This window comes from Marmota monax, unplaced genomic scaffold (assembly GCF_021218885.2).
Source record: "Marmota monax isolate L192 unplaced genomic scaffold, Marmota_monax_Labrador192_F-V1.1 WCK01_AAM20220418_F8-fsc00139, whole genome shotgun sequence".
NCBI classification, from domain to species: Eukaryota; Metazoa; Chordata; class Mammalia; order Rodentia; family Sciuridae; genus Marmota; species Marmota monax.
The window spans coordinates 687,413-714,634 of record NW_026695226.1 but is presented as its reverse complement, the minus strand read 5'-3'; the positions used below and the strand labels follow the sequence as shown (position 1 = coordinate 714,634).

Below are 27,222 nucleotides of genomic sequence, written 5' to 3'. Positions count from 1 at the left end.
GCAAAGAGGCATGTGGCACATTTATCCCAGAGGGAACTAAATTGATGTACGAGATATTGGTACCTTCTTATATATAATAAGGTTGTTAAAGCATCATACTGATCTCTTTCTTTCCCTTCATCCCTCCCAATTTATGACTTTGTTTACATGCTTGAGTAGCTTAAAAATTAGTCTAAAATTGTTTTTCAAAATCTCTCTCAAATCCCAAATCCATCTTAATTTTCATTGTGATCTCTGGGGCTATTGTACCTCATGAAAGGACTGCTTCACAGTTCTGTTCAGGGGTGGGGCACTGCAGAGGTGTGCTCCACAGGCTCTAACTTATAGTCATTTTAGCAAAATCACCAGAATTATTGGATGCTAATGTAGTATTTTGTTTGGTCTTTGGTAAAGGATTGTTAAAGCCAGAAAGTCTATCCATTTTAAGTTAAGAGCCCAAGAAAGATGTTTAAGTGAGTTCCTTATTTTCTTGTTTCCTTTGAACCTTTATGGACAAATAATACATGTCTAAGTCTGTATAGGGTAAATTAAAAAGGCAATAGATCTCAAATTATTAAAGCCAAATATGTTATTAGAATATTAAAATGTATGAAGCATATAATGGCATTAGGAGCATATGTGATAACTGAAAGCCATTATGATCAAGAATTGGAGAAGTCAATACTTGCTGAAATTGTATAGTTCAAACACTAACAAGTAATCTTCAGACACAACATGATGACATTACAAGACAAAGTTTTAGAATCATTTTGAAATATGGATAATAAAAATTAATTTTTTTCCACTAGAGAAGAAAAAGAAAATGTGGATAAAAGAAAACCGGGCAGTCAGTTAAGTTTGTCTAGATCTTCATCAGATGCTGACTTTAGATAATTAATCCAGGATAGTCTCTTTAGAAAGGAAAATTTTTGTTTCAGGAGATTGGTATAATTCAATATCCCTATATCAAAGAGCTTCCAGTAAAAAAAAAAAAAAAAAAGCAAAAACACTATGTTCTTACTCAGTCTGCTAGGGTCTGAATGTGTATATCCTCCTCAGTTCACACACTGCAATAGCATCATCTAATGTCAAACCCAAGCTGATATTAAAAGTAGTGGTTTGAGAGATAATAGGTCATGCCATGATATGAATGTGATTAGTACTCTTATAACAGAGACCCCAGGGAACTAACTAGCACCTCTGCTTTGTGAGGTCACAAGATAGCACCATCTATGAAACAGAGAGCAAGCCCTCACTAGATACCAAATCTGCTTGCTCCTTGATCTTGGTTGGACTTCCCAGCCATTAGAACCACAAAAAAATAAATTTCTGATGTATTTATGTGTTCAGTTTAGTGTATTTTAGTATAGCAGCCTGAGTAGACTAAAATAGTCATGAGTGACTTACACTTTTCCAGCCTTAGCTAAACAAATTTGAAGTAAGATATGATGGTGTTTTATGGATTCCACACAAGGGGGCCTTCTGTCAATAACAAGACATCCTTAGTAGAGAAAAACTAAGTTTTGTGAGATGCCAAAACTGAGAGGAGTTACCAGCTGCAAGTTAGAGACAGCATCCCCTATGCTTTGGGGGATGCCAACAAACCCACAAAAACTCCCTGTGAAAGATGCTCAGCAACGGTAGTGCCCTGACACCAGATGACAAATGTTCTAGGAGCACAGGACTGTCAGCTTTCCACTGTCTCCCAAGAGTAATTTTCAGATCATCAGAAAAATATTGGCAAGGTAACTACATTTTTTAAAACTCTGGGTTCTGAGTGGAATTTTGGCAAAACAAATTTACATTCACTTATAAACCATCAAACAATTAATAATAGAGTATTATTTAGGTCATAAAAAGATTCTTCTCCCTGAATTCATAACCAAATCTATTCTGCTTTAAGAAAGATGATTTATTTAAAAGATGAAACCAATTGTCCATTTCTCCCTCTAGTTATTCCCCCAAGAAATGTGTCCCACTTTAGAATCCAAATTCTACCTTCGTAAACAAAGATTCACCTGAATTCCTATACATTGCCAGTGCCACCCCAATTCACGAGGCAATAACAAGGTTAAGTAAGAAAACTGGGAAATCTATTCTTGGCTGACCTGGTCATTCTTTGAATCAGTCTTTTCTCTCCCCAGAATTCATAGCACATGTGGTCATCCTGCAGAACCCTGGCCTCACATGCCCCAGCCACCCATGACCATGTACTGTCTCTTTAGACATTTCTTTCCTGGTTTCTGTGCTGCTTGAGTAGCCCAAAGATTATCAAAGAAGCATAATTCATGACAACTCTGCATTCCTACTTTTAAAAGTTAGGGGAAGTCAGGGAGATGATGGTGGCATAGGTAATAAAGGGAAAACTGAGTTTCAAATGTTTGGCAATAATGCATTTATCTATTTTGCTACTTGCTTTTTCATTCTCTTGGTAGAAAAAAGTATTTTTTTTTTGTTTTTCTCTTGTACTTTCTTCCGTTTTCATTCTATAAATAAGACTGTTGAAATTATTATTGCTTCATATATCCTTGTCATTTCTCAGGGAAGGCTTGATTTAAACTATGCATTTTAGGTTTGTAACAAAGGATCAAATTTGGATGTTTCACATTTTAAATGATTTATTGGGTTAAAAGCACTAAGTAATTGATTCTGAACTAAACTCCTTTTAGCCTAAGAGTGTCTTTTAAAAAGTGAAGTCTATCAAGGATAGGCATTGTAGCGTTTTGACATTTAATGACAGTCTTATAAATTACATCAGTGTCTTGATTTTTTTTTTTTTTTAGTTTCTGTAGCAAGTATAAGTTTTTCAGAAAGTAATGTGCCTTGGTAATAGTCTTGAATTTTCCCAGTGCTTTAAATTTTTTCTTTCATTTTATTAGAACTATGTTATAGCCTGGCATGGTGGTGCACACCTGTAATCCCAGCTGTTTGGGAGGCTGAGGCAGGAGAATCACAAGTTCATCCAGTCTCAACAACTTAGCAAAGCCCTAAGCAACTTAGAGAGACCCTGTTTCAAAATATAAATATAAAATAAAAAGGGCTGGGGATGTGGTTCAGTGGTTGAGTGCCTCTGGGTTCTATCCCTGGTACAAACAAAACAAAACAAAACAAGAAAAACAGCAACATCAAAAACCTATGCTGTAAAGTCAGCATAGCACATATTTGATTTTAACAAATTACAAAAGTAAGACAGAGAAAAGGAGGAGTTGAATCATTTGTGGGAAAATATGCTATCATTTTACAGTCCAGTTAGAATTGTAAACAGTCTTTTTTCCAGAGGTTTTGCAACTTGATTATTTTTTTCTTTTTGCTCTCATCTAAATTCTTTTTTTCTCAAACTTAAATAGACTTACCCTTCTGTTTTCTTAAGCAAAATAATTTATTTTCTTTTCCCTTAAAACTTCTCTGTGTTGGGAAGATAAAGTAGAAAAAAATATGTGAGGAGATATTTGAGTTGAAGGCCTATTGGTACTTTTTGCTACATTAACAGAAAGTATATTACTTTTAAAGTTGTAAATAATTGTTATGAAATTAATAATTTTGCTCTTGAAGAATTTTTTTCTAACTGGCTATATAGTTTTAAAAAGAACAGTTTTGAGTCTTTTACTACTGTTAAAAAAAGTGGAAAGTAGTGATAATATTTTATGTAGCATGGTTTTCATCTTTCATTTTTACTTCTATTTTTTAAAACTCTCTTTGGTTCTCAGAATATACTAATTACTCCCTTTTTACAAATAGATAAATTAAGGCAGATAAGATCTAAGCCATTTTTCTAAAGAGTCACCGTTTGCCATTGTTCTTATGTTGGCAAAACCCTGGGCCTCTGTTATAACATGCTATAGAAAATGTTGCCTTTAGTTACCTCCTACCTGTGTCTACTCAGTCTAAAGCACACAGACATTTGGAAAAATAGCATGTGAAAATATGAAGTTTCAGACACATTGATTCTTTAAAAAATTTAATTTTTTTTTTTTTTTTTTTTTGGTACAAGAAACTGAACCCAGAGGTGCTTAACCACTAAGACACATCCTCAGTCCTTTTAATTTTTTTATTTCATTGTCTCACTGAGTTGCTTAGAGCCTCTCTAAGTTGTTGAGGCTGACATTGAACTTGGGATCCTACTGCCTCAGTTCTCCCGAGTCACTGGGATTACAAATATAAGCCCAGATAGATTTGGTTTTTTTACTATTCACAATTCCAGGGTGTCTTAGAATATTTTTAATTAAATAGCAGTATATAGTTTTACTTTGCTGATAGACAAGAATAACTTTGGATTGTGTATCTTTTTTTTTTTTTTTTTGAACCCGGAGACACTTAACCACTGAGCAACATCCCCAGCCCTTTTTACATGATATTTAGAGACACGGTCTTGCTATGTTGCTTAAATCCTATCTAAATTGCTGAGGCTGGCTTTGAACTTGCTATCCTCCTGCCTTATCCTCCTAAGCCACTGGGATTACAGGTATGCACCAATGTGCCTGGCTTTGGATTATGTATCTTTTTAATGGTTAAAAAGACATTTGCAATTAAAACTCAAAAAAGATGTTTTATGTAACATTCTCATTTTTTATATCCATCTTTTTTTGTTGTCATTTGGCTTTTTAGGAGACCCATACTCAACACCAGTCAAGGCCTAAAGGTTCAGGGAAGGCCTGCATTTATAAGACTTGACTTAAGAGAGCTGGAAGCATGGTAGACAAACTAGTAGTATTCTCTTAGTTTTAATGAATTCATGAACAAAATATCTATTCTTTCTAGAACCTTTCCAAATAGCTTCTATCAGTAATGATTCTATACACATACAGGAGGTTGATTTTAAACCTTTCTGTTTATCTTCCTAAAATCAAAGAGGCAGATTGATATAATGGACCTGCCCACCAGAGTGCAGTATTTCAAAAAGTCTCCATTCAGGCCATCCTAGGGGGTTGGCTCAGTGCCATCCTGCCCCTGTGTCTAAGCCCAAGCCATCATCTCCAGTGGTGAAGGTAACCCTCAGGTCAAGGAAGTCAGGGACTGCAAAATCATTTGCCTCGCTGAGCTGCATGTTGACCTGATGGTTGGTTAGTTTGTTCACTGTAGACATTTCTGTGATCATATTTTCACCTACTCTCTAAAAGACCATGGTCCCGAGTACCATTCTTTTTCTTAAAGCACCTCCCTTAAGCAGGTTACCTTCAATAGAAACTGCAACCTCCTTAACACCTGAGGCTTTTTACCACCTAGTTCCTGACTACGTGTCCAGCACATGCTCACCACCTTGCTCTGGAAGCTCCAGCAACAATGATCCAGATGTAATTTCCTACCAGTTCATCATATCATTCCATTCCCTTGGCAGGAATTCGTTTGCTTTCTCCCCTTCTCATCAGGTTGTCTCCTACTGAATATTCTAGACTTAGCTTAGACATCACTTCTACCAAGAACCTTACCAGAGCTCTTTCTGTCATTATCTGTGTCATTCTGTAAAATTTTTTGAAAAATGGATTTTTAGAGAGAGAGAATTCACATACCATACAGTATACCCATTGAAAGCATATAACTCAGGGGTTTTTATGGTTTTTTTTCACAGTGTGGTGTAATGTAGAGGCATCACCACAATGTTAGAACATTTTCATTACCTCAGAATGAAACTCTTAACCTTTTTTGATCTCACCTTCCTGTACCTTAGTCCTCTTCCAAGTCCCATCTGTCTACTTTCCATCTTTTAAAGATCCCCCTATTCTGGTCTTTCATATGAATAGCATTATATAACACATGGAATTTTGTGACTTTTTTTTTTTCACTGAGCACAATATTTTCAACGTCTGTCAAGTTGTAGCATGTGTCAGTACTGAGCTTCTCTTTATACCTAAATGATACTCCATAGTGCTGACATTACATTTTTTTAATCCATGCGTCTGATGATGAATATTTGGGTATTTCCCACCTTTTGGTCATAATGAGCAATGCTACTCTGAATAGTCATGTAAAGTGTTTGTATGGACATATGCTTTAATTTCTCTTGGGTAGATACTTAGGAGTAGACTTGCTGGATCATATGACCACTCTGTGTTTAATTGTTTGAGTCATTTCCAGACGTTTCCTGACAATTTTGTCATTTGATATTCCCATCAGCAGTGTATAAAGGTTCGAGTTTCTCCACATTCTCATGACAGTTACTATAGTCTTTTTTATTTTAGCCATCCTAGTAGGTGCCAAGAGTTATCTCTTTGTGGTTTTCACCTCCTTTAGTTTTTTTTCCCCATATGTGTTTCCTTAGCATTCATATTGTGCTCCCTAGTATGCAGTAGGCACTCAAATGTTGATTGAAATGGATGGAATGCATTTTTGATTTTTTTATTTCAGCAAATGCCCAGCAGGCACCTGTGATGGATGTGCATTCTATTTCTTATGGGAGAGTGCTGAAGCTTGCCCTCTGTGCACCGAGCATGACTTCCATGAGATTGAGGGAGCCTGCAAACGAGGATTTCAGGTAAGGACCAAACCAATCTATAGATATCATTGACAAATGACAACTTATTGCTGAGTTCTCCATTATGCCAATGAAAGGAATGGATTTCTTTGGATGTTCCAGCTTCATGATTAAAAAAAACAGTTATTGAAAAATATTACAGTATCTTTTAATTTTTAATCATCTTACTATTTCAGTTCTGTCCTTTATTACTTTTCACTTTATGTTGACCACTTTATGCACTTCCCCAGTTTTACAACTTTATCAAATGCAGATGAAAATAAAGTTAAATTTATGCAATCTAAGTCCTGCCTATATAGCTGATATGAACAAAAAGAGCTTTACAGCTTGTGATAAGAGTGCTCTTATCAAATTGGATCTCAAAAATCTATCCCAGGTTCTAAGTGTGTATTAAGCGTTGCAGCTAAAGTCATGCAGAGTAAAGATTTGAGTGATACCATGTTAGCTCTGAGAGAAATATTTTTAGATTTATCATCAAATTTATCTTAATCCTGTTCAAAGTATATCCCTACATGTTGGAAGAATAAATCTTTTGGCTGCAGTGTCAGCTATTTTTGTTTTCCAATGCTATGTGATTGGATAAAGGGACAAAGTTTCTAATTAATAGTTACAGAATGACTAAAACATTTTGTCAATTGCTCGAGTTTTTTTTTTTCTTTGTATTTAATGAGTTGATTAAGATGTTAAGCACTGGTTTTACAAGTGTCTTTAATTTTGAAGCTTTAAGATGTGTAAGTCTGCCACTAGACATTAGAGCTTGCCATTTTCATTGAACGTTATACATTTTATAAAACCATATAAACTCTGGCACAATCTTTTTTTCTTGGTAGAATGCACTTCAAATGTAGTCGGTGTTTGCTCCCTAGAGTTTACAGTTTTCTCTGTATTGTCTTGATTTACATTTAGAGATGCAGCAGCAAAATTTGAATATACTCCTGCATTTCACTTCATCATTCTTATAAAAATGTAACCTATTTAAAAATAATTTACTTGGTCTATGCTTAATGAAAATATCACAGGTATCATCTATTTAAAAAAAACCCTCAATCACTAATATTCTAAAACACAGGCAGAAAGTTCTTATTCAAACCTTTGTTGAAACTTTTCCTCAAAGTAAAAAAGATTCTTCTGCATATCACTTCATGGCTTACTGCAAAAATATTCTGATCCACATAAGACATAAAAGTAAAAATTATGGTGTTATTCTTATGTCAAAGTGTGGATAAAGTAATCATCATGTGCCATACAATTTAAGGAGGCACAGTAATGTCCTATGTCATTTAATGTCATTGAATATAATCATAGAAATTGCTACTGGTAAGTGGTACATGTTGAACTATGTAAGCAACCATGCCCTGCACTCTGATTTTAATTTTTGATATGCCTTATTTGGTCTACTTATTTCAAAAGTTCCTGTTTGAGATCTAGTATATTGCTTTTATTATTCAGTGACTAGGTGCAACTTGCTATATGGGAAACATTGTTCTAAAGGAATTAAGTCACCTACTTTGGGAGGTCAAGAGTACCAGGTGTGGGAAGGGGTGACCCAGAGTAATGCCCTACTTATTTTGACACACAGCAGAAGGGTGTAGTCTGTGTGCCTATTGTCATACCATCTACCAAGTCTGCCAGCCATGGTGCAAATACATGCCCTGGGCCTGGGGTCTCTTCTGTTTAAGGGAGAGACTTGTTGGACTTATGGGCCTAAGTGGTGGGAGAGTAAAATCCCTTCTAATTAATTATATTAAACAACTAAAGTTTTCATTTAAAAGCAAAATTAAGATGTCAGTGTCATTGAAATTTGAGGAAAATAGCCTAAAGATGTGTCTAGATGAATTCATTTTCAACATGTAGTACACCCTTCTGATGTGACAATTCATGTCTTTATTTAGATTTTACATTTGCTTTTGTTATTTTATTCACTTTCTTCTTTATCTCTTCCTTCTCTGGAGCTAAGTTTAATATGAATGAAGGATTAATAAATTCTTCTACATGAGAATTGACCCAATAACCCATTTAGCTTTCAAAACTGAATCTGAATCTTATTTCTTCTCTCATCTCTGTTTCAACTTACTTATTTTAAAAGGAAACCTTATATGTCTGGAATGAACCTAAATGGTGCATTAAAGGAATTTCTTTGCCTGAGAAAAAGCTGTCTACCTGTGAAACAGTTGACTTTTGGCTAAAAGTAGGAGCAGGCGTGGGAGCTTTCACAGCCGTTTTGCTGGTGGCTCTAACATGCTACTTCTGGAAGAAGAATCAAAAGTAAGTATCCTCATTGCATGATCATGTAAGAACTCTAGGGTCTGTTTGTGTTGTGAAATTTTTAGAACTAATCATTAAATCTGTACATTGTCTCAGAGATACGTTTCTTCTAGTGAAGTGGTTATTTCTACTCTGACAGTAGAAATATCATAGAACATTAAACTTCACTGAATTAGAGTCTCTTATTAAAAAGAAATAGAAAAATGGAGGCTTCAGATTATCCAGGTGACTGTAACAGAGCTGAGATTTGAAGGCAGAATTTTCCTTTGAGTCTGTTTTTTTTTTTTTGTTTTATGACATCATGCTGTCTTCTTGCTGCACTTTTAAAATTTCTTGTGGGTGGATATTTGCAAAGAAACTGACTAAGTATATAGGCAAATATCACATTTATTTACCCCACGTCTCCAAGAGTCTGGGATTGAATATTGATTCTAACCCCTGAATGCATATTGATCTGTTATACAACTTGAATCTTTTTCAATGATTTACATCTCAGTGGGCTATAGAAAAATCTGAATTCTAACATCTAGGGTCAACCTTAATATCTGAGATGCTAAGTTAAGCATAAAGGTGTGAATGATATAGGGAGACAGTAAGTATCAACTCATTTGCCTGTTTGATATTTTCATGCTTATGAACTAAACTTTGGAAAACGTGATAGTGAATTGTCATGAGCATATTAATAAATTAAGGAAATGTATTCAGACCTCAAGATTTTTCTTTGTTTTTCAAATGTTATTCATAACCAGACACTTCAGTCAATTTAAAGTAAGTGGTAGAATTAACTGTGTTGAACTGATTCTCTGACATTCTGTGAAGTATTTTTTATGTACATGGTTGATAAAAGAGAACACGTAAAGCCATACTTTAGGTGAGGGAAATTTGTTGATAGTACAAGAAGACAATTTAATGAGCTGCTATATAATCACATACAGTAAGTATTAATTTATTATTGATGTAAATGGCTACTTTATTTATTTATTTGCTTGTTTTATTTACTACCACTTAGACTGGAGTACAAATATTCCAAATTAGTAATGACAACTAACTCAAAAGAGTGTGAACTCCCGGCTGCAGACAGTTGTGCTATAATGGAAGGAGAAGATAATGAAGAGGAAGTTGTATATTCAAATAAACAGTCTCTACTGGGAAAACTCAAATCTTTGGCAACAAAGGTGAGAGTAGAATTTTAGACTGGAATTACTGAGCATTTATAAGTTGGGGCTGTATTAGCTTAATAGCATTCAAGCAAAGTTCTGTCATTCAGCATGTTTATCTCTCAGTGGATATGTATCCAACAGAAACACTCTTAGAAGTACATGATGTAAATACAAAAATATTCACTGCAGGACTGTTTTTACTAGTCAACAGAGTAGAATCAACTTTATGTACCATCAATAAGGAGTTAGATGAGAAATTTTTATATATCAAAGTAATGGAATACTTTATGGCTCTGTGGCTGTTAAAAATTGAGATGTTTATGTTTTCTGATAGTCAGATCCAGGATAAAGTAAAAACAACAAGTAGACTATCATATTTCTATTAAACATATATTTATGTTAGTATTCACATAATAAACATAATAACAGTAGCTGCTTTTTGAGAATAGGGAAATAATGAGAGTACATTGTCTTTGAAGTAATACCTTTTTGTAATATTTGAATTTTCACGAAGATAATGTGTTATCTTATAATTTTAAAAAACAAAATGTTAGGTTAATAAAAGATCTCATCTGTGTTCATTTCTGTGTTTATTTTATAACAAAGTTAATTTACATGGAGAAAACAGAAGTTATATAAGCTGTTGAGGTGTTTAGGATACCATCATATTTTTCTGATTTGAAATGACTATTGTATCTAAACATAATGTGAAACCTTAAATATTATGTGAAAACACATTTTATTGGCATTCTTCACCCTTGACTTAAGAGATGTAAATGGCCAATTTAACCACTCAAGATTAAAAATTAGAATGAACCAGAAGAAAGCAAATACATTTTGAATGATTTTTCAGGAGGACAGACAAAACACATAAGATTACATTTATAAGAGTATTTAGAGTAACTATCTTCTTTTTATTATTCTAATTTAGGCACACAAACATAGGGGATTATCTAACAATATAATAAATAAGCCATTTTCCCTTTCTACAAATGGTTATTTAATTTTAATTTTTTATATAGGAGTTTAGGGAAGGTACTATTGCTATGGAATAATAAATACATAGTGATTGTCAAGAACTGAAAATTTTACCATACTTGTAAACTAACAAGTGACTTTCATGAATACTTAAGAAGTCACAAGACTCCTGGGTAGAGACAAAAGACAGTTTAGTACTCACAGAGAGATATTAGACAGAGATATCAGTTTCCAAAGTGCCAGTTCCCACAAGGCTGTTTGCAGAGGAAATGATAATACTTGGTTCAATTACAGGAAAGAAACCCAAAGCTTTGGAAATCTGAATTTTCAGAAAGAGAAGTAAGTAAGTATGCCCATCCTTTGTCCCAGTAGGAGTTATTACCTTTATTGTACTTAGACAGGTATCGAGCCTGCCCTTTACTCTGAAAGGAGACAATATTTGTATCTTCTAAGACATTTTTTTAAATACAAAGAGTCTGAAAATACAGTATAAAACAAAAGGAAATCAGTGTCTTGCTCATAAGATGTGCAGAAATGCAAGAAACCATGGAGAATTATCTCCTAACAAAATACAAACCTCATTTCTCTACCATCTTGGCTTCTGATGAATTTTCGCTTTAGTATGGAAACTCCATGTAGTATTCTGATTAGCATGACTGATGGAGGCCAAATCTGGTCAATTTACTTCAAACAGCATTTAAATGAAGCTAATATCAATGGGACATCACGAAGCAAGAAGAAGCCAACTTGAATTATTAACCTTGTTCATACCCACAGGGTCCCAGACCTGATTAGCTGAACAAATGCCATAAACCTTTAGGGTCCAGGTTAGAAAGCTAGGTAGCTTTCTCCTTGAAAGAAGAGTTGACCTTTCTACTCTTGGGTTGACCTTTCTACTTAGCCTGAAACCTTTCCACTGTCACCAAGTAGTTTCTACCATAAGATTCAGATGGAAGGGGCTGGGGTTGTGACTCAGCGGTAGAGTGCTCACCTATAGTGTGTGAGGCCCTGGGTTTGATCCTCAACACCACATAAAAATAAATAAATAAAGGTGTTATGTCCATTTATAACTAAAAAAATATTTTAAAAAAAGATTCAGGTGGAAGAAAGATGGAAATTTCAAAAATAAGAGAACCCAGTATACTTCCCATGTTTGCCTACATGGGCCCTGTCAGGGGATTCAGTGAGCAGCTTACTCAAGTAAGTGGTAATTATCCTCTTGATCTGGAATCATAGGAATCCAACAAGACAATTCAAGTATATCAGTGCAGGTACAACAGGATATATTAATGACTGCACAGATTTTTGTTTCAGGTCATCAAGGAGGAGGTATAAGGTAATTATATTGTCTATAACAACATATGGAGAATGAGTTAATGTTGCCCTAAATGCCTTCAATGGATGAGGTGATATAATTGATTATTTTTGCCAAAGTTAGGGATGAATTTCATACCCCCTTTTTTAATTGAACAACTGCCCATTCAATGAGTGTAAGTAATATTATTCACTCATTTTAGAAAGATTTTTACAGTTATCTAGGGGTTACATGATTTATTGTGGGTGTTTCTCTAAAGATGAAAATTTGATATGACTATTTCTAAGTTACAAGCCACTATATTTTTAGGCTAAAATAAGGTAATGCCTGGTTTCAACATAAGAAGTACAATCCTGGAGGTGTGCATGCTGCCTCTGGAAGGAAAGTTGTATTTATAAATGCTGGGGACCCTAAGTGGAATTTAAATCAATCCAGCAGCATAGGTTGGCAGTGCCTGAAATATAAATTTGCTGAATAATAAACTTTAGGGTTTTCAGTTCATCACAAATAAATGTGTCTATTATCAATCAGGAGACTGCCTAAGGATAGTCAGTTTAACTTTTCCTGCTTGTCCATACTATAAATGGGTATCACATTTGTCTATCCCATGTGATGACTGAGTGAAGGCCTTGGGATTGGAGGTGTTGATTGATGTTATTCTGGAGCAGAAGCTGAGGCCATCTCCTGCTACATCTGATAGATTTATTAGTAAGCTAGCTTACAAATAATGGCAGTCCAATTGTGATTAGAGCATATGGTGGGTATGGCAGATCCAGAAATCAGTTAAATTAAAGGTCTTTGCAACAATTTGAGAGAGCCACATATGGGCATTTTTCTTTGCAGCACAGTGACAAGATGGCTCTGAAAAACAGATTATTGCTAGTGTCACTCCTTCCTCATCCCTTTCAATATCTAAGGCATCGCCTTCCAAGTGCCCCATTATCAGACTACATTGTTATCTCCATCCACTGCCACCGTCCCATTTCTGTTGTTACAGATTCACCTTATTTCTGCTCATCCTCCACTGACACCTAGATTTATCTTCCAGAACATTCAGGTGCAAGAAGGACAAAGACATTTAAAAAAAAAACTTTGGAGACCTAGTGTGTGTCACACTTTTATTCATGTGGGCCTTAATAGGGAGGCTGCTTAAGCAATATACTCTATAATTTGTCATTATCTTTTTGATCTAGAATCATAAAAATTCAACAAGACAAAATATAAGTGGTGGTTAATTATAATTCTATTCAAACCTTCTAGGCTCCCTTCGGACTGGGGCTACCTCTAGAGGTTGTACCCTAGAGGTAGCCCTAGTCAGGCAGTATAGGGATTTCTATTGAAATAAACTTTATACAGTTTTGTTTCAAGGGCAAAAATAATAAGGTTAGAGTTAACTGATTAGTGGTGAAGCACAACCAGTAGTCCAAAAAGTAGTCAAAGGTATGATATAATCAATTACCCAAGAAAAAACTGATCAAATTTTGGATTCTTAAGTCTGGTAAGCTGTGGTGCCCTCTATCAAAAAAAAAAAAAAATAGAGTCCTTTCGCTTTTTTGCCCAATATATGATGACAAATGCATTAGACCCATAAAAGAGTGAGATGACGACCTATACAGCATTTGTGGCAGTCTGTCTTGTGCAGACTTTCTCAGCAAATTGATTTTATTTGATCTTTTTGTAAGATAGATCCTTACTGTGATTAGCTCCGAGTAACATATATGATGTGATCAGAAGCAAAGATTTATTTCTGGTGTCCATGTCCGCAAAAAAGGTTGACTTGAATATGCCAGTCTGAAGTTTTCCAAGTGGCAGACAAAACAGGTCATTTTTAATAGCTCAAGAAATGGTAAATATATGAAGTTTATTAAGAGAAGTATTATCCAAATCTAAGAAAATGCCTTGGAGGTCTACCCCCCGAACAGAACAATCTTGTCAGTTTTTAGTTATGTATATACAAGGCTGAGATTAAACATCTGAAGCAGCTAGTGGACACCATTGGGTTTCAGCTCAACCACCTCTACAGTGAACAGGCCCAGACAGGTAGTAGCACTTTGATGAATCAAGTGTTCCACTGAGCCAGTGGATTTGTTTGGAGCACTAGAATAGGTGATAAAATTGCCACCAAAGGGTTTGCTGCCATATTTTCTTTTGAGGTGGATGTCACTGAGAACAGACCAGCTACACTTGAATATTTGTCATTTATCTTTGAAAAAATCTAAGCTTATTGGGCCCTTCCCATGTTGTTGTCCCACTGTAAATGGAACTTATTCCAAAATATAGTTATAAGGTTTGCATGGGAATAATATTCAGTTTTAAATAAAGTTCAGTAACAAACTAATAGTTGATCTTCAAAAGGACTGTATTTGTCATCTATGTCAAGGAGTGATGAGTTTAAAACCCCACAGGGGGATTCTGGGTTGAGATTGCCTCCCACTGTCAGAGTCTACAAATGGCAAAATCATTAATCACAGAGAATCGTATCACAAAGTTGTTAAAGTTGTAAGGTCACAAAGGTAAAGTGTGGCCCAGCTTTTAGGACAATTTATAACATATCCTGTTTGGGCCCAACTCAAAGGATGCTACTTTTTGGGTTAAATGATATAAAAGATCAAATAGGATATTCAAGAAAGGCCCATGTTCTCTCTAGAATCAAAGAATCAAGTCAGGAGTTAGACTATTTTTCCTTGACTCCTGAATAGATTCAGCATTACAAATACACCTACACAGTCCCAAGGAACATTATGTACTGGGTCCCTGAGTTTTGTGGTGATTAATCAGCCTCCTCTTCATGTAGAAGTGTGATAACTCAGGTAGGGCTGTTAAGATGGAGGCTTAATATTGGATACCAATTAAATAGTGACCCCTTGGGTATCAGAAGGCATGAGACCTTGTGTGAAACACTAGCTCATGCAAAGGAGTTAGGAGCCACTGGGGTGGTCTACTAGCTCTTCTCTAAAAGTGACTGTTCTCAATCAGGAGAATGTTATCAAGTACTTATTACATATAACATCAAGTCCTACTGTATGTTCAGACGTAGAAGCAACAACAGTACCTTGAATGTGCAGATTTAACTTTGCAGACTTTCTCAGCAAATTGATTCTATTTGATCTTTTCGTAAGATAGATCCTTACATTGTTTTCCCTTTATTGATCCTTGCTCACATTCCATTATTTGCATGGCCCTTTCTTCCTACAGGTTCAGGTAGGATGATGACTTGGCTACTTACTATCAACAGAATCATATTTGAGAACCCCCTCTTCAAGGTTTCCTAGCTGATTCAGATGGATGTGTATGATTTTTAAACCCTCTTGGTTACAGGAAAACTTCAATTTGTCTGCTGATCACCTTTCTTCTTGAAGCCACTGAAATCAGGATAGATGGGGATGGAAAGATTAAGTATAAAGAGAAAGAGAATTTCTGTGACAGCAGATATGACTTTTGCTTTTGAGAAGCACATCTGCTGCTCATGATTGAACTAATTGGTTTGGTTTTTGACTACCCAGAGTTTGGGATTAAGGTTATTATTATTGACATCATCTATTTCAGCTTTGGCATCTCTTGACTCAGAGACCACATCAAACAGGGTAACACTGGAGGTTTTATGTCCTTTTGTTGATCTAGACTTGGCTTATATATCGAAACCTTCTTTAAAAAAGAACTTATCCTAATCCAGAATATTTCTTGCTGGGTTGCCATATATCTAAGTTAATGCTTAGTTTTAACAAAGGATAGGAGAAATCTCCAGGGTGTAGCTGACCATGCTAATTTATCTAGCTTCCTTTAGGTCAGTTTCTATTCTTCAGTGGTCTTATTTCACCTTGGAAACCCAATTTGTGGCAGTAAAAGTCCAAATAATAGTTAGTATCTCACAGAGTATTCTTATGTAAATTGGTCTCAGGAAACCTCTCAGAGAAAACAAAGCTCTGTAATTATAGTAAGGAACCACTACAAAATCTCTGAGCCCTTTATCTTTCACTTTTAGTATATCTACATTTGGCTTGATAGATGGCAAGAGGTGCTGAAACCTAAAATGGCCTAGTTGTTGCCATTCTTCCTTAACATTCATTAAGCCCTGACATATCCTCTTAGCCAAGATTCTAACAATTCACCAGGTTTCTGTTCATAAATGGTTTCCATTTTCTTCCCTTTCTTATTCATTGTAGGTACAAATCTCTATAACTTTTATCTTAAAAGAGTGAATTCTTATTTTATTATCTGGATAAATTTTAGTACTGGTTATTCCATGGGGAACTTCTGAAGTGAATTTCCTGATTAGTTAGGAAGTCTTCCTATCCAGAGGAGAATTAACAACATTCAGGGCACTTTTCAGGAAGCTGAACTGTAAACCCATTAGTCTGCTTCCCACTATTCTTCCTGCATCCACTTCACAATTCCTCTTCATTATTGGAAGATAAAATGAGGGACCAATTATTGCCCAACCAGAATTTGGTCAGCATATTTATTACCAATTTCTATGGCTTCTAAGTAATTCTTCTTCCCTCAAATCTTAGGTGTGAAGCTATCATCTTTCCTCTTCTAGAAACCATGTCTCTGTCTTTTACCCATCCTCATTAGCAAAGCAGTAAAGAACTCCTAAGGTTTTGAAAATGTTCTCTACTTGTAGCCAACAAATTGGTCTTTCATGGTTTCATGAGCCCTTTAGAAAACAAAAGTCTCCTGATTCAAACAGAAAACAGTTTATCATCCACAGCAACAACAGTATTCAAAATATCAGTGTTTGTTTTGGTTCCTCAAGCCTTACTTCCCACAAGAGTGAAGTGAAAAAGGCTAGATGACAGAATGGATTGTATTCTAGAAGAACAACCCATGGGTTGTGGAGCTGAATCTTTTATTATAGGCAGTAAGTGTATTTGCTATTTTCTCCACAGGGGGAGGCATTGTCTCACCTTTCAGAATAGTAAGTAAACTTTTCCTTTGCTTTGAAAGGAGACATTATCTATCATCCAAGGTTTTTGTTTTTGTTTTTGTTTTGTATTAACATCTTTGAAAGTTTATTTAGATTAAAGGGCATTCTGTGATCTTCTTCACAAGATATGTAGAAATCCATAGTGAAAACCTTCAAGTGTCAATTTAGACTTCTCTGTACTTATTTGGTCCTGTGAGTCCCCATTTGTAAGGGCATTATCTTATAATAATGAAAGGAATATTTAGATACCAGGGAAATTGTTTAAGAGAAAGTAATTCCTAAGCTGAATCTTAAAGAAAAAAAATGGAATTGTTCAGAGGAGAGTATGTTAAATATTGTGTAAATTTTAAGGTATTTCCTAATAATACAGTACTTCCTCTGTTGTTATGGTATGACCAGAGCATTTTATTTTGAATAGCAATTTTAGCATAATAATCTTTCTTTTGTTACTCTTTAAAATTAGATTTTAGCTATTACACATAAGTTGAAAAAATAAGCAATAATATTTAGAAACTACCATCTAAATTTTACTATGCTTGCTTTGTTATTATATGCATCCATCTGTCCATCCCTTTAACTATTTAACAGTCTCTCTGCTTTTTTTATGTTTCAAAATAAGTTGAAGACTTTGATATACTTCATGACCAAACACTTCAAGATACATATCATTGATTAGAATTCAATATTTTAAGATTTCTTTATGGTGAAATGCACATATCACAATATGCATATAATTTGATGAATTTTGAGAATTATATGCCTGTATAAATAAAAATCATAACAAGATATGGAATATAAGCATCCCCTGACACTAACCTTGTGTCCTTTTGCATGCTGTTAATCCCTCTTCTCCCAAAGAAAACTACTGTATCAATTTTTGAAACCATAGATTAGCTTTTAGAACCTCATATAATTGCAATTTCACTCTTTTAGATATTTTTGAGATTCATCTACCTTGTTCTGTTATCCAGTAATGTATTTCTTTTTATACAGGAACAGTAAGCTATTGTATGGATATAATATTTTTTGTTGTTCTCTTAAAGGATACCTGTGCTATTTACAGTGTTTCACTATGAATAAAGCTGTGAATATCATTGTGGAAGTCTTATTATGTGTCACATTTTTATGCATGATTCCAGAGAGCAGAAATTTTTTAAACTGTTGTATCATGTAGGATTTATCTTATATATTCTTGCTTTACCTCTATATTCTTATTCATGTTCTAAAGGCTATACCTTACTTCATATTTCCTTAGTAGTTCACTACATACAAACATACTTATATGTTTATTTTTCTTGATTTTCCCCAGCAATTAAAAATGCTTCAATTGATTTTTTTAATTGTTTCTTTTATTTCTTTAATCCAGAATAATTTATGACATATATGAGGTGTTATGCAAGGTTTTGGGGATATGTCAAATTAGCCATAGTTTCTTATCTCAGACACTATCTAGAATATTGTGGGAAGACATATCACCATGCACACAGAGAATCTTCCAGTATGGCAAGAATAAAGAGTAGGATCTATTGGAGCACAGGGGAGAGGGAGTGTAGTAGCGGAGGTAGTAACAAGGTAAGGAGAATCTTTTGGGACAAGTTGGCTTTTGAATAGGCTTTTCAATTTAGAGTTTAAAAAGACCACCCTGTGTGGCATCCTTTTGTGCATGAACAAACAGAGACCTAGAGGGGCTCACTTATTTGTACAAAGGAACTAGATGGGGATTAGAACATCTCACATCTCTGGAGTTCAATCTAGTATTTTTCCTAATGTGAAGTGGTGTTTCAATACATTGCTGTAACCACGGATTGACAATCCACCATGTATGATGCCTTGGTCTTGCCTTACAAATTTAAAAAAAAAAAAAATGAAGAAGTTCCCACTATTAGAAAGTTAACTCCATTAGTGCCACTGCCTAATTATACACACATGCACACACCCACACGTTTATGTGTTTATGTATATATCCTACCATATCAGCAATAGGAGTAAAATCCTGTGTAAACACAGAGGATATGACTCAAGTCCTATGATCCAAACATGACTTGATAAAGGGTTTTCAAGTGTTTTACTTGATAAATAACCTTGTATAACCATATCTGATACTCTAAAGTGCTTTTCTTTGATATGCCCTATCTCTCTGAAGGTAGATATTTTGTTATATTCATTTTTATATCCCCAACGTCTAATTTTATCCCACACTGCAATGCAAGCTTAATACATATTCCAATCGTCAGTAGTCATTTTACACAATTGTCAAGGCTGATAAATACTAGACTCCAGGCAAGTTTTTAGAGAACCTGTCAGCAAAAGCACTGAGGATCTCTGTAGTCTACTCTCCCAGTGGTCTGTCCTCTCAGCAAAGCCAGGGAAGGAGCAATATGTTGGAATTTATCCTCTGATTTTCTTTTACAATCCTGTCCCTGTAACCCTAAAGCTCTTGGACTTCTCTCCCCAAGTAAAAGCAAACACAAAAGCAGACACCCTTCCTGACAGCTATTCAGTGTCTACTTCCTGTCATTTTCTTATTTTTATGCTTCCACTTTAGACACACATTTATTTTCACCTAGGACTTGTTGACTTCCTGTTTTGTTTTACTTTAAAAGTAATCCTAGTTCTCTTGTCTTCCCATTTCAGAAGTCTTCAGAAAACATTCTCTGTTTTAATAATTAAGATTGGGAGAAATTTCACCTTCTTTATCTCTTTTTACCCATTAAAGGAAAAGAATTTAATAGGCTACCTTTGAATGTATTACATGGCACCGTCAATGATATATTTAAATTAAAACTTTGAAGCATTATCTAATATGACTTGTTTAATATCTTTAGTAGACATGTACTCAGAAGATTTTTTTTTTAAACATGTCTGTGTGCTGGGTGTGGTTGTGTATGCCTATAATCCCAGGGATTTGGGAGGCGGATGCAGGAGGATTGAAAGTTCGAAGACAGGCTAATCAACTGAATGAGACCCTGTTTCAAAATTAAAAACAAACAAAAAAAAATTATTAACAGAGGACTAGTTATGAGGTTCAGTGGTAGAATGCTCTTGAGTTTAATCCCCAGTACTGCAAACAGACAACAACCTCCCCACTCCCAAAACCAAACAATAAAAAATGTCAGTGAACTCAAATGATCTTCTGCCTCCTTATTTATTTTCTGCTGTCCTTTTTATTTTTTTAGCCTCTGTTATCCTGAGATTATTTAGTGTCTGTCAGTTCTATTTTGCCCACAATTAGTCTGGCAAGGTCATTGATTTCAGCATCAAGGTCAGGCGTGCCCTTAGGAAGGCTCTCAGTGTTTTTTAACAGGAATTACAGCTGCATCTTTTGATATCTATTGCAATCATGTGTTTGCTTCTATTTTGGATGTGTCTGTCTTATCTCTTGGGCATCAAAAGCACCCTTCAGGGTAGACATGCTATTTGTTTTATGTCTGCCACCTTATCTTAGATGTAAAATCCTAATTACAAATGGCAGGTACATAGATTCAGATGATTTTTTGAAACTTTCCTTCTGGAAAAGATCCCAAAATTTTACTGGAATTTCAATACATTTATTTTGTTAATTTTTTTCCCTAGGAAAAAGAAGACCATTTTGAATCTGTTCAATTGAAATCCTCAAGATCACCCAATATATGAAGAGACAGTGCTGTAGCCTTCAGACTAATGAACAAAGAAACCGGCTCTGTGGGTTTACAGGACCCTATGTTAGGGTGTGTCTTCACACCTGTCATGTTGGTTGTCTCACAGAGGAAAGCCTTGGCACTGAAATGAGAAAGAGGTTGAAACGTTTGATTGCCTTATCACATGGTCAAGTACCTTGCCAAACAAAGGAAAGCAAATGATTTGGGTCTCAACTGAAGATGAAACTTAACTCAGGAAGAGATTTATCTGTATATACACATAACTGAAAACCAAGTTTAAGCCCACCAGTGCACTACTGATGCATGCCATATAATTATTGGGTAATTTTTATTCTTTATAATGTCTACATAAAAAGTGTGCTTTGGAGGGCAGATGTGAGCATAAGCCTTGTGATCTTGTTTATGTCTTGTCTTTGTTTATGTTTGGGGGAAGATTTGAAAAAAATTTAAAGGTATAATTATTTTTCCCATTATTTATTTTCTCAACAGACCTTAAACATCTTTTCTATTAAAAAATGGTGAGCAATGAAAGACAATAAATTTTTCTTTTTACATAGGGCATTTTTACTTGGTTTCCAAAGCTTATGTTATCAGTAATATTTTAGAAAGAATTAGCATGTATTTGGGTTATTTAAACCTATAATTGCCTTTGAAATTCCATCCTTGTTGGAATTGGTAAGAAGAGCTTGAGTGGAAGTTTGAAGGAATATTAAAAAAAAAAAAAAACAGCTGGGGGTAAGAAAGCTTTGACTTTCCATTAATGCAAATAAGCAGGTATTATCATAAAAGTCAAATGGTTTAAAACAGTTTGTTGGTGCCTGAAGAATAAATAAGTGGGAAAACTTGTTATTAAATTAGTTGCACAATCATGAAGAAGAAAGGGCTTCTTCTTCTTAAGTCCAAATAACGGTACAGAGGTATTGGGATAATTTCACAGTCTCCAGAAAATGTTAGTGGGACATTTCCTTCATGTAAAAGCACCAGCAGTTTGATTATTTTTCTGCTGCAAGACTTTGAGGATTATGACTTTTTGGAAGCATCTTATCCCCACCCCCACCCCCCGCTAAGCCAATAGACAGGAATTCAATTTTGGAAACGCATATATTGTATTCATGATAAGAATGTGATTGTACTATAAACAGTTATGAAATAAGTAGTGTTCTTATTCAAAACTGATCCAGAAATTTGTGATATTTATTATGATGGATTACTAGTCTTAGCACAACTTGGACATTATTTGTTGAAAGAAGTTTGAAGATAGATTTAACCAATTTTGTGTAAACTTTGTTTGGGAACTGAGAAACAAGGGGGTTCACTGGCAATTGATGATCTAAGGTGCTCTGGTTTGTTTCCAATAAACAGTTATCTTTACAGACCTTAATCCAGATTTTTAAAAAAGATCCGTGTTGGCTAAAGGAGGCAGGGCATAGGTATAAGGTTTTGTCCCAGACATTTCTTCAATGAAGTATGAGTTGTAACACTTGATATTGCAGACAGTCTCGGCATCTTTGCGAAAAAATGGGAGAAAATGAATAATTGTGTATTTGACTGGTGGATAAAACACTAGACCATTTGCTTTCATTAAATGAATTTTTTGTTTTGTGTACAGCTCTGCTGTTGTGTATAGGTGTAGAGGAAGTCGCCATTGTTTTATTGTTCATTGTGGGATTCAAGAGGGTGTCACAGTGCATAAAACTTTTTCACTTAATTTCTTGAGTCTTTATATAAAGAAGAAATCATTTTGGCATTACTCATTTTTATCCCACTAACAGACTATTGGTATGCCTTCCCCCATCTTGACAAAATTTAACCAGAAGAATGAAAATACACTTGAAATGCACCCTTTCAGAGGAACCCTGATAAAGTTGTACAGACTGGACAGACTCAGAAAGTTTCCGCAGTCACCAGTCACCTCTCTCTTCATCTTCTGCTGTGCTCAACATGTATGTTTCAAGCCATAGAGATAATTGGGATTTGCTCCCAGGTAGCTTCTTTCTTCTCTTGTCACTGGACTAAAATCTCTGACATGTCAAAAATGCCTTAAATTTTTAATGAACTCTCTGAAAATGTAGTTGATATTAAAGAATTTATTTATTTTATTTCTAATTTTAGATACTAAATAGATTTTGTCAGCTCAGTCCCAACTTTGGAAAGAGCTGCCTATTTCCTTTGGATTCCAGTGGCTTGTCATTTTATTTGAAGAGCTGAAGAAATATGACAGAATATTATGAGAAAAATATTCAGACCAATTCTGGTTATAAAATTCACTTTATAGCTGGCCTTTGCAAAGCTCAGTGAAATGTTGAAAGGCATAAACAAATTAATTATGTTTTTGTGACTTAATTGACATTTGTTGTTCCTTTCCCCCTAAGTGGTAGAAAAAGATGTTATTTGTTATTTTCCAAAAGGCCCAGTTTTGAGGCCTTAAATACTTCATTAAATCAACTGTCGCCTATAACATCTCTTAGCACTCTGTGAAAACTATTTAAATCAATTTTACACTGGATGAGAACATGTCTTCTATGGATAAATTATATCATGCCATTTAATGATGTTGAGCAATTTGATATGTGTTCATTTGATTTAAAAGACTGACTTTTATTATTATTGATTTCCCCCCCTTTGGTTACTAATAATCAAATCCTTCCTAGGATTAAAAATATTTCATATTATTTTCGTGTAGACCTTTGTCATTATTTTCTTCCCAAGGAAAAAAGGTGGCTTATCGGTTATGGTGGAAAAATTGCTTGGGTCATCATTTACCATCTGGGATCTCTGGGTCCTCAGGTGGTAGGTCATGCTCAACTGTGCTTCTTCAAGACCCATTTGGTTAACTATCATTTGATGTCTATTGATAGAACTTTGCACAGCTCATAGTTGTTCTTTAATAGGAGGCTAATGTATAGATAGATCATTTCTCTTTTCCTCATGAAAGTAAATTTCCTGGGAGGTAGGATGAAAATGTGACTCAATTATCCAGTTTCAAGTCAATGTATTGTTTATATTTATCTTTTTACATTAATGACATGTAGAAGAGATTTTCAAAGAACCTAAAATCCTTCATCTTTATTTTAGATAAGTCATGAATAGTATCCCATATTTATAGACCCAAGTCTAAATTAAGGCTGCCTTAAATAAGAGTTCCTAAGGATAAGATGGGGGTAGACTTTCAAAAATCTCAACACGAGAATCATTCTTTGGAAGCTAAATCAGAGTTCACCCTCATAGTACTGGCTTGAGATTATGCTCTTGTTAGATTTTATTTCTTTTGGTTTATCATTTTTTAAAAAATATTTTTTAGTTGCCAGTAGATCTTCTTTCCATTTATTTATTTATTTGTGGTACTGAGGATTGAACCCAGGGTCTCACACATGCCAGGCAAGTGCTCTACAACTGAGCCACAACTCCAGCCCCCTTGGTTTATCATTTTTAGGTGAGCTCATTTTAGGATAATAAATAAAAGAAGTAAAACTTTAAAGTGGGAATGAATTATTGATTGATATTACTATTGCCATTGTCTAGATCAGAAGACAGCAAATTTTTTTAAGGGTTTACACAGTACATATTTTTGGCTTTGCAGGACATGTGGTCATGTTGCAATTACTTAGCTCTACTATTGGAACATGAAAGCAGCCACAGACCCACAAACAGTATGTAAACATAGGGGTGTAATTGTACCCCAGTGAAACTTCACTCATGAATGCTAAAATTTGAGTTTCTGTTAAATGTCTTGGAATTCAATTTTTATATTTTTCTGATTATATAAAAATGTAGATGCATTCTTATCTCACAGGCTTTATAAAAACAGGTTGTGGACTGACTTTGGTCTATGGACTAGGGTTCACTAATCCCTCATTTAGATTACATCAAACCAGTATAAGCAAAACTGATCTGAAGACTCTGTTTGCACACAGGTTCTTTTCCCTTTGTTGGAGCTTACCACCTAAATTTTGTCAAGTCTCCTGAGATGTTCATGAAGAAAATGACCCATCACCTGCTCTTACTGATTCAGTCACCTTCCAAAGTGAGATCATCTCCTGAATTCCTCTTGCAGTTCTGGGCTCCATTATGAATATTAATTGGCAAATGATTGAACTAAAGCAAGAGAATGAGTTTTAAGAAAATTAGAAAAGTTGATTTTTAAGCCTTCTCTCAATGAGGTTAATATGACATTTACTGCTCAGGTAATTGGTTTTAGAGGTAATATTCAGTCCTTTATATAGATTCATTTAAAATAACTATGTGGAAATAGGGGATATTGGTGCATAAAAACAGCTCCAGCATAGATTCTTGAGACCTGGCACTGGAGAGTGTTCCCTGGTTTATTTACATTCATTCAGGCAGGGTACACCTTCATCCCCAGTTCTATTTTAAGACATATAGAGCTGCAAAAGGCATTCAGGATTTCTTTAATGATTGGTGACTCAAGAAACTGATTTCAAGTTTTCCTGAACAAAATGTTCCATTAAGGCTTTTAATTGATAGAATTTTCTTCATCTTATTAATAACTCATAGAAGGAAAGTTCTGTCTAAAAGAGCTTATGGGTTTTGGCATATTTGGATTGAAGGGGGAAATTTTGTTTTTTAGCTGAGACAACTGATTTCAAGGACTATTGATTGCCTTTCAAATAAGAGTTAAACCAGTGAGAATTATGCAAATCAAAATCTTCTGTCAGAGAGCAGGATGGATAACTGCCTTATCTGTGGGTTTAGCCCTTTGTCTTTAGAGCTCTGGTTATAATCCTGCTTCCCAGCTTTTCACTTTCATAGCTTCTCCAAGTTCACAAACCTTCTTTGCAAAGCTCTTGGCCTTGAAATTCACAGAGGGCAGATGGATACAGCAGGAACCAGCAGAAAGAAGATGTGTAGTCAAAGGCGGAGAAAGTCCACTGGCTGAATTACCTCCTTTCTCACCATTCTTTAAACTGTTCTGTGTGTGGTCTAAGAAGCATCTTGCCTCACAGTTCAAAAATAGGTACTGGTTTATTTTATCATGATAAACTTTGCTATGGTCAGGAAAATCTATTCTTATTGAAACTAGAGTTACATGGAACACCTCAGAATCTGCAAACACTCAGAAAATCATGGCTAATCAAACACATAGTTTGGTTCTGATTTTTTTTAAATGAATGGAACATATCATTTGGCTTAGGTTTTCTAAATTTAGGAAGTTTTTCAAAGATGGATTGTCTCAATCAGTTTTATATTACAGAAGGACAAAATGTTTCTGATGTAGAGAAAAAAAAAACACCAAATATATTTGCTTTCATGGCTTGTGTTTAAAAAAAAAAAAGATTTTATAGCAGTTATTTTCCACATATATTTGTGGAATTAAAAAAATATTTCTAGGCATCACATGTTATGTGATGCACTTCAAATCTGAAACAAGTCATGTAGCAAGGCAGGAGAAAATGACAGGAGCTGTCAGTTAATGTCTTTTCAGTGTACTGGCAGGGCATGAAATATAGTGAGCATAGATAAAAACCCAGACCTCAAAACCATAGTTTTCTCATGATTTGTACACAAGCTAGATTGTCTTGTTTTAAAAGGTCGGTGATCACTTTGATTGTTTGAGGCATCAGCTGCATCTCTGCACAAGCCATCTGATATTGTCTTCCGCAGACTGTCACATTCCATCAGTGGATTCAGTTTATTTTCTCTCCCATCAGCCTTACCTCAGTTTTATCCTGAACAGATGCTCATTCTGAGTGCACTTATCTGGCACTCCTGCTAGTTTCAGTCACAGAAGAATTCATTTTTGTCATTTAATGGTTTTGAATGTCTTACTCAATCTACCACAATTACTCCCCAAATTCCAGGTTCCTGTTTGAATCTGAGAATTCAGGGACTAGTGAACACTATTGTTTCAAGTATCTGTGAGCTTTGGGTTGATTGATTAGGTTGCTGATTCAAATGCATTCAGAAGGAAGAGAATTTCTAACTTCTGAATACTTTATTTCCTTCAAGGCCAGTCCTGTTGTCTTTTATACACATGTTCATAATTTCTGGATGTTTTAAAAATACTGTCAGTGTCTTGCTTATTTCAAGCCTTGACTATTTAGCTTGAGGGTCCCTCATATCCTTGATTCTACTCTGCTTTCTTCTCACTATCTTCCTTGGACACAGGTAACCTCATTAAAATATTTTCTAGTCATTATGCTTCTTAAATGTGGAGACTGCATCTTACTCATCTTTCTTCCTTTTGTGCACCAAATAGTGGCCTTAAAAAAATATGTCCAGACCCTATTCCCTGGAACCTAAGAGTATTACTTTATTCAGATAAAGGACCTTATGTAGATATAATTAAGGATGTCAAGATGAAACAATCTTGGATAATCTCAGTGGGCCCTAAATCCAATGGCAAGTGTGCTTTCAAGAGACATAGAAGACAAGACAGGCACAGAGGAGAATGTGATGTGAAGATGGAGGCAGAAATTGAATGATGTGGCCATAAGCCAAGGAACCTGGCAACCTCTAAACACTAGAAATGG

At 35.0% G+C, this 27,222-nt stretch overlaps 1 protein-coding gene across 1 annotated transcript in view; it reads left to right on the top strand.

The window, feature by feature from the left end:
- Elapor2 (endosome-lysosome associated apoptosis and autophagy regulator family member 2) overlaps nucleotides 1–23,403 on the top strand; it is a 161,619-nt gene extending 138,216 nt beyond the window's left edge. Inside the window, exons 19-22 of the mRNA XM_046435396.2 lie at nucleotides 6,322–6,448; nucleotides 8,535–8,713; nucleotides 9,723–9,888; nucleotides 20,667–23,403. Of these exons, the coding sequence (XP_046291352.2) occupies nucleotides 6,322–6,448; nucleotides 8,535–8,713; nucleotides 9,723–9,888; nucleotides 20,667–20,726 (532 nt within the window). The 3' untranslated portion in view covers nucleotides 20,727–23,403. The remainder of the gene's footprint in view (nucleotides 1–6,321; nucleotides 6,449–8,534; nucleotides 8,714–9,722; nucleotides 9,889–20,666) is intronic.
- The last annotated feature ends 3,819 nt before the right edge of the window (nucleotides 23,404–27,222 follow it).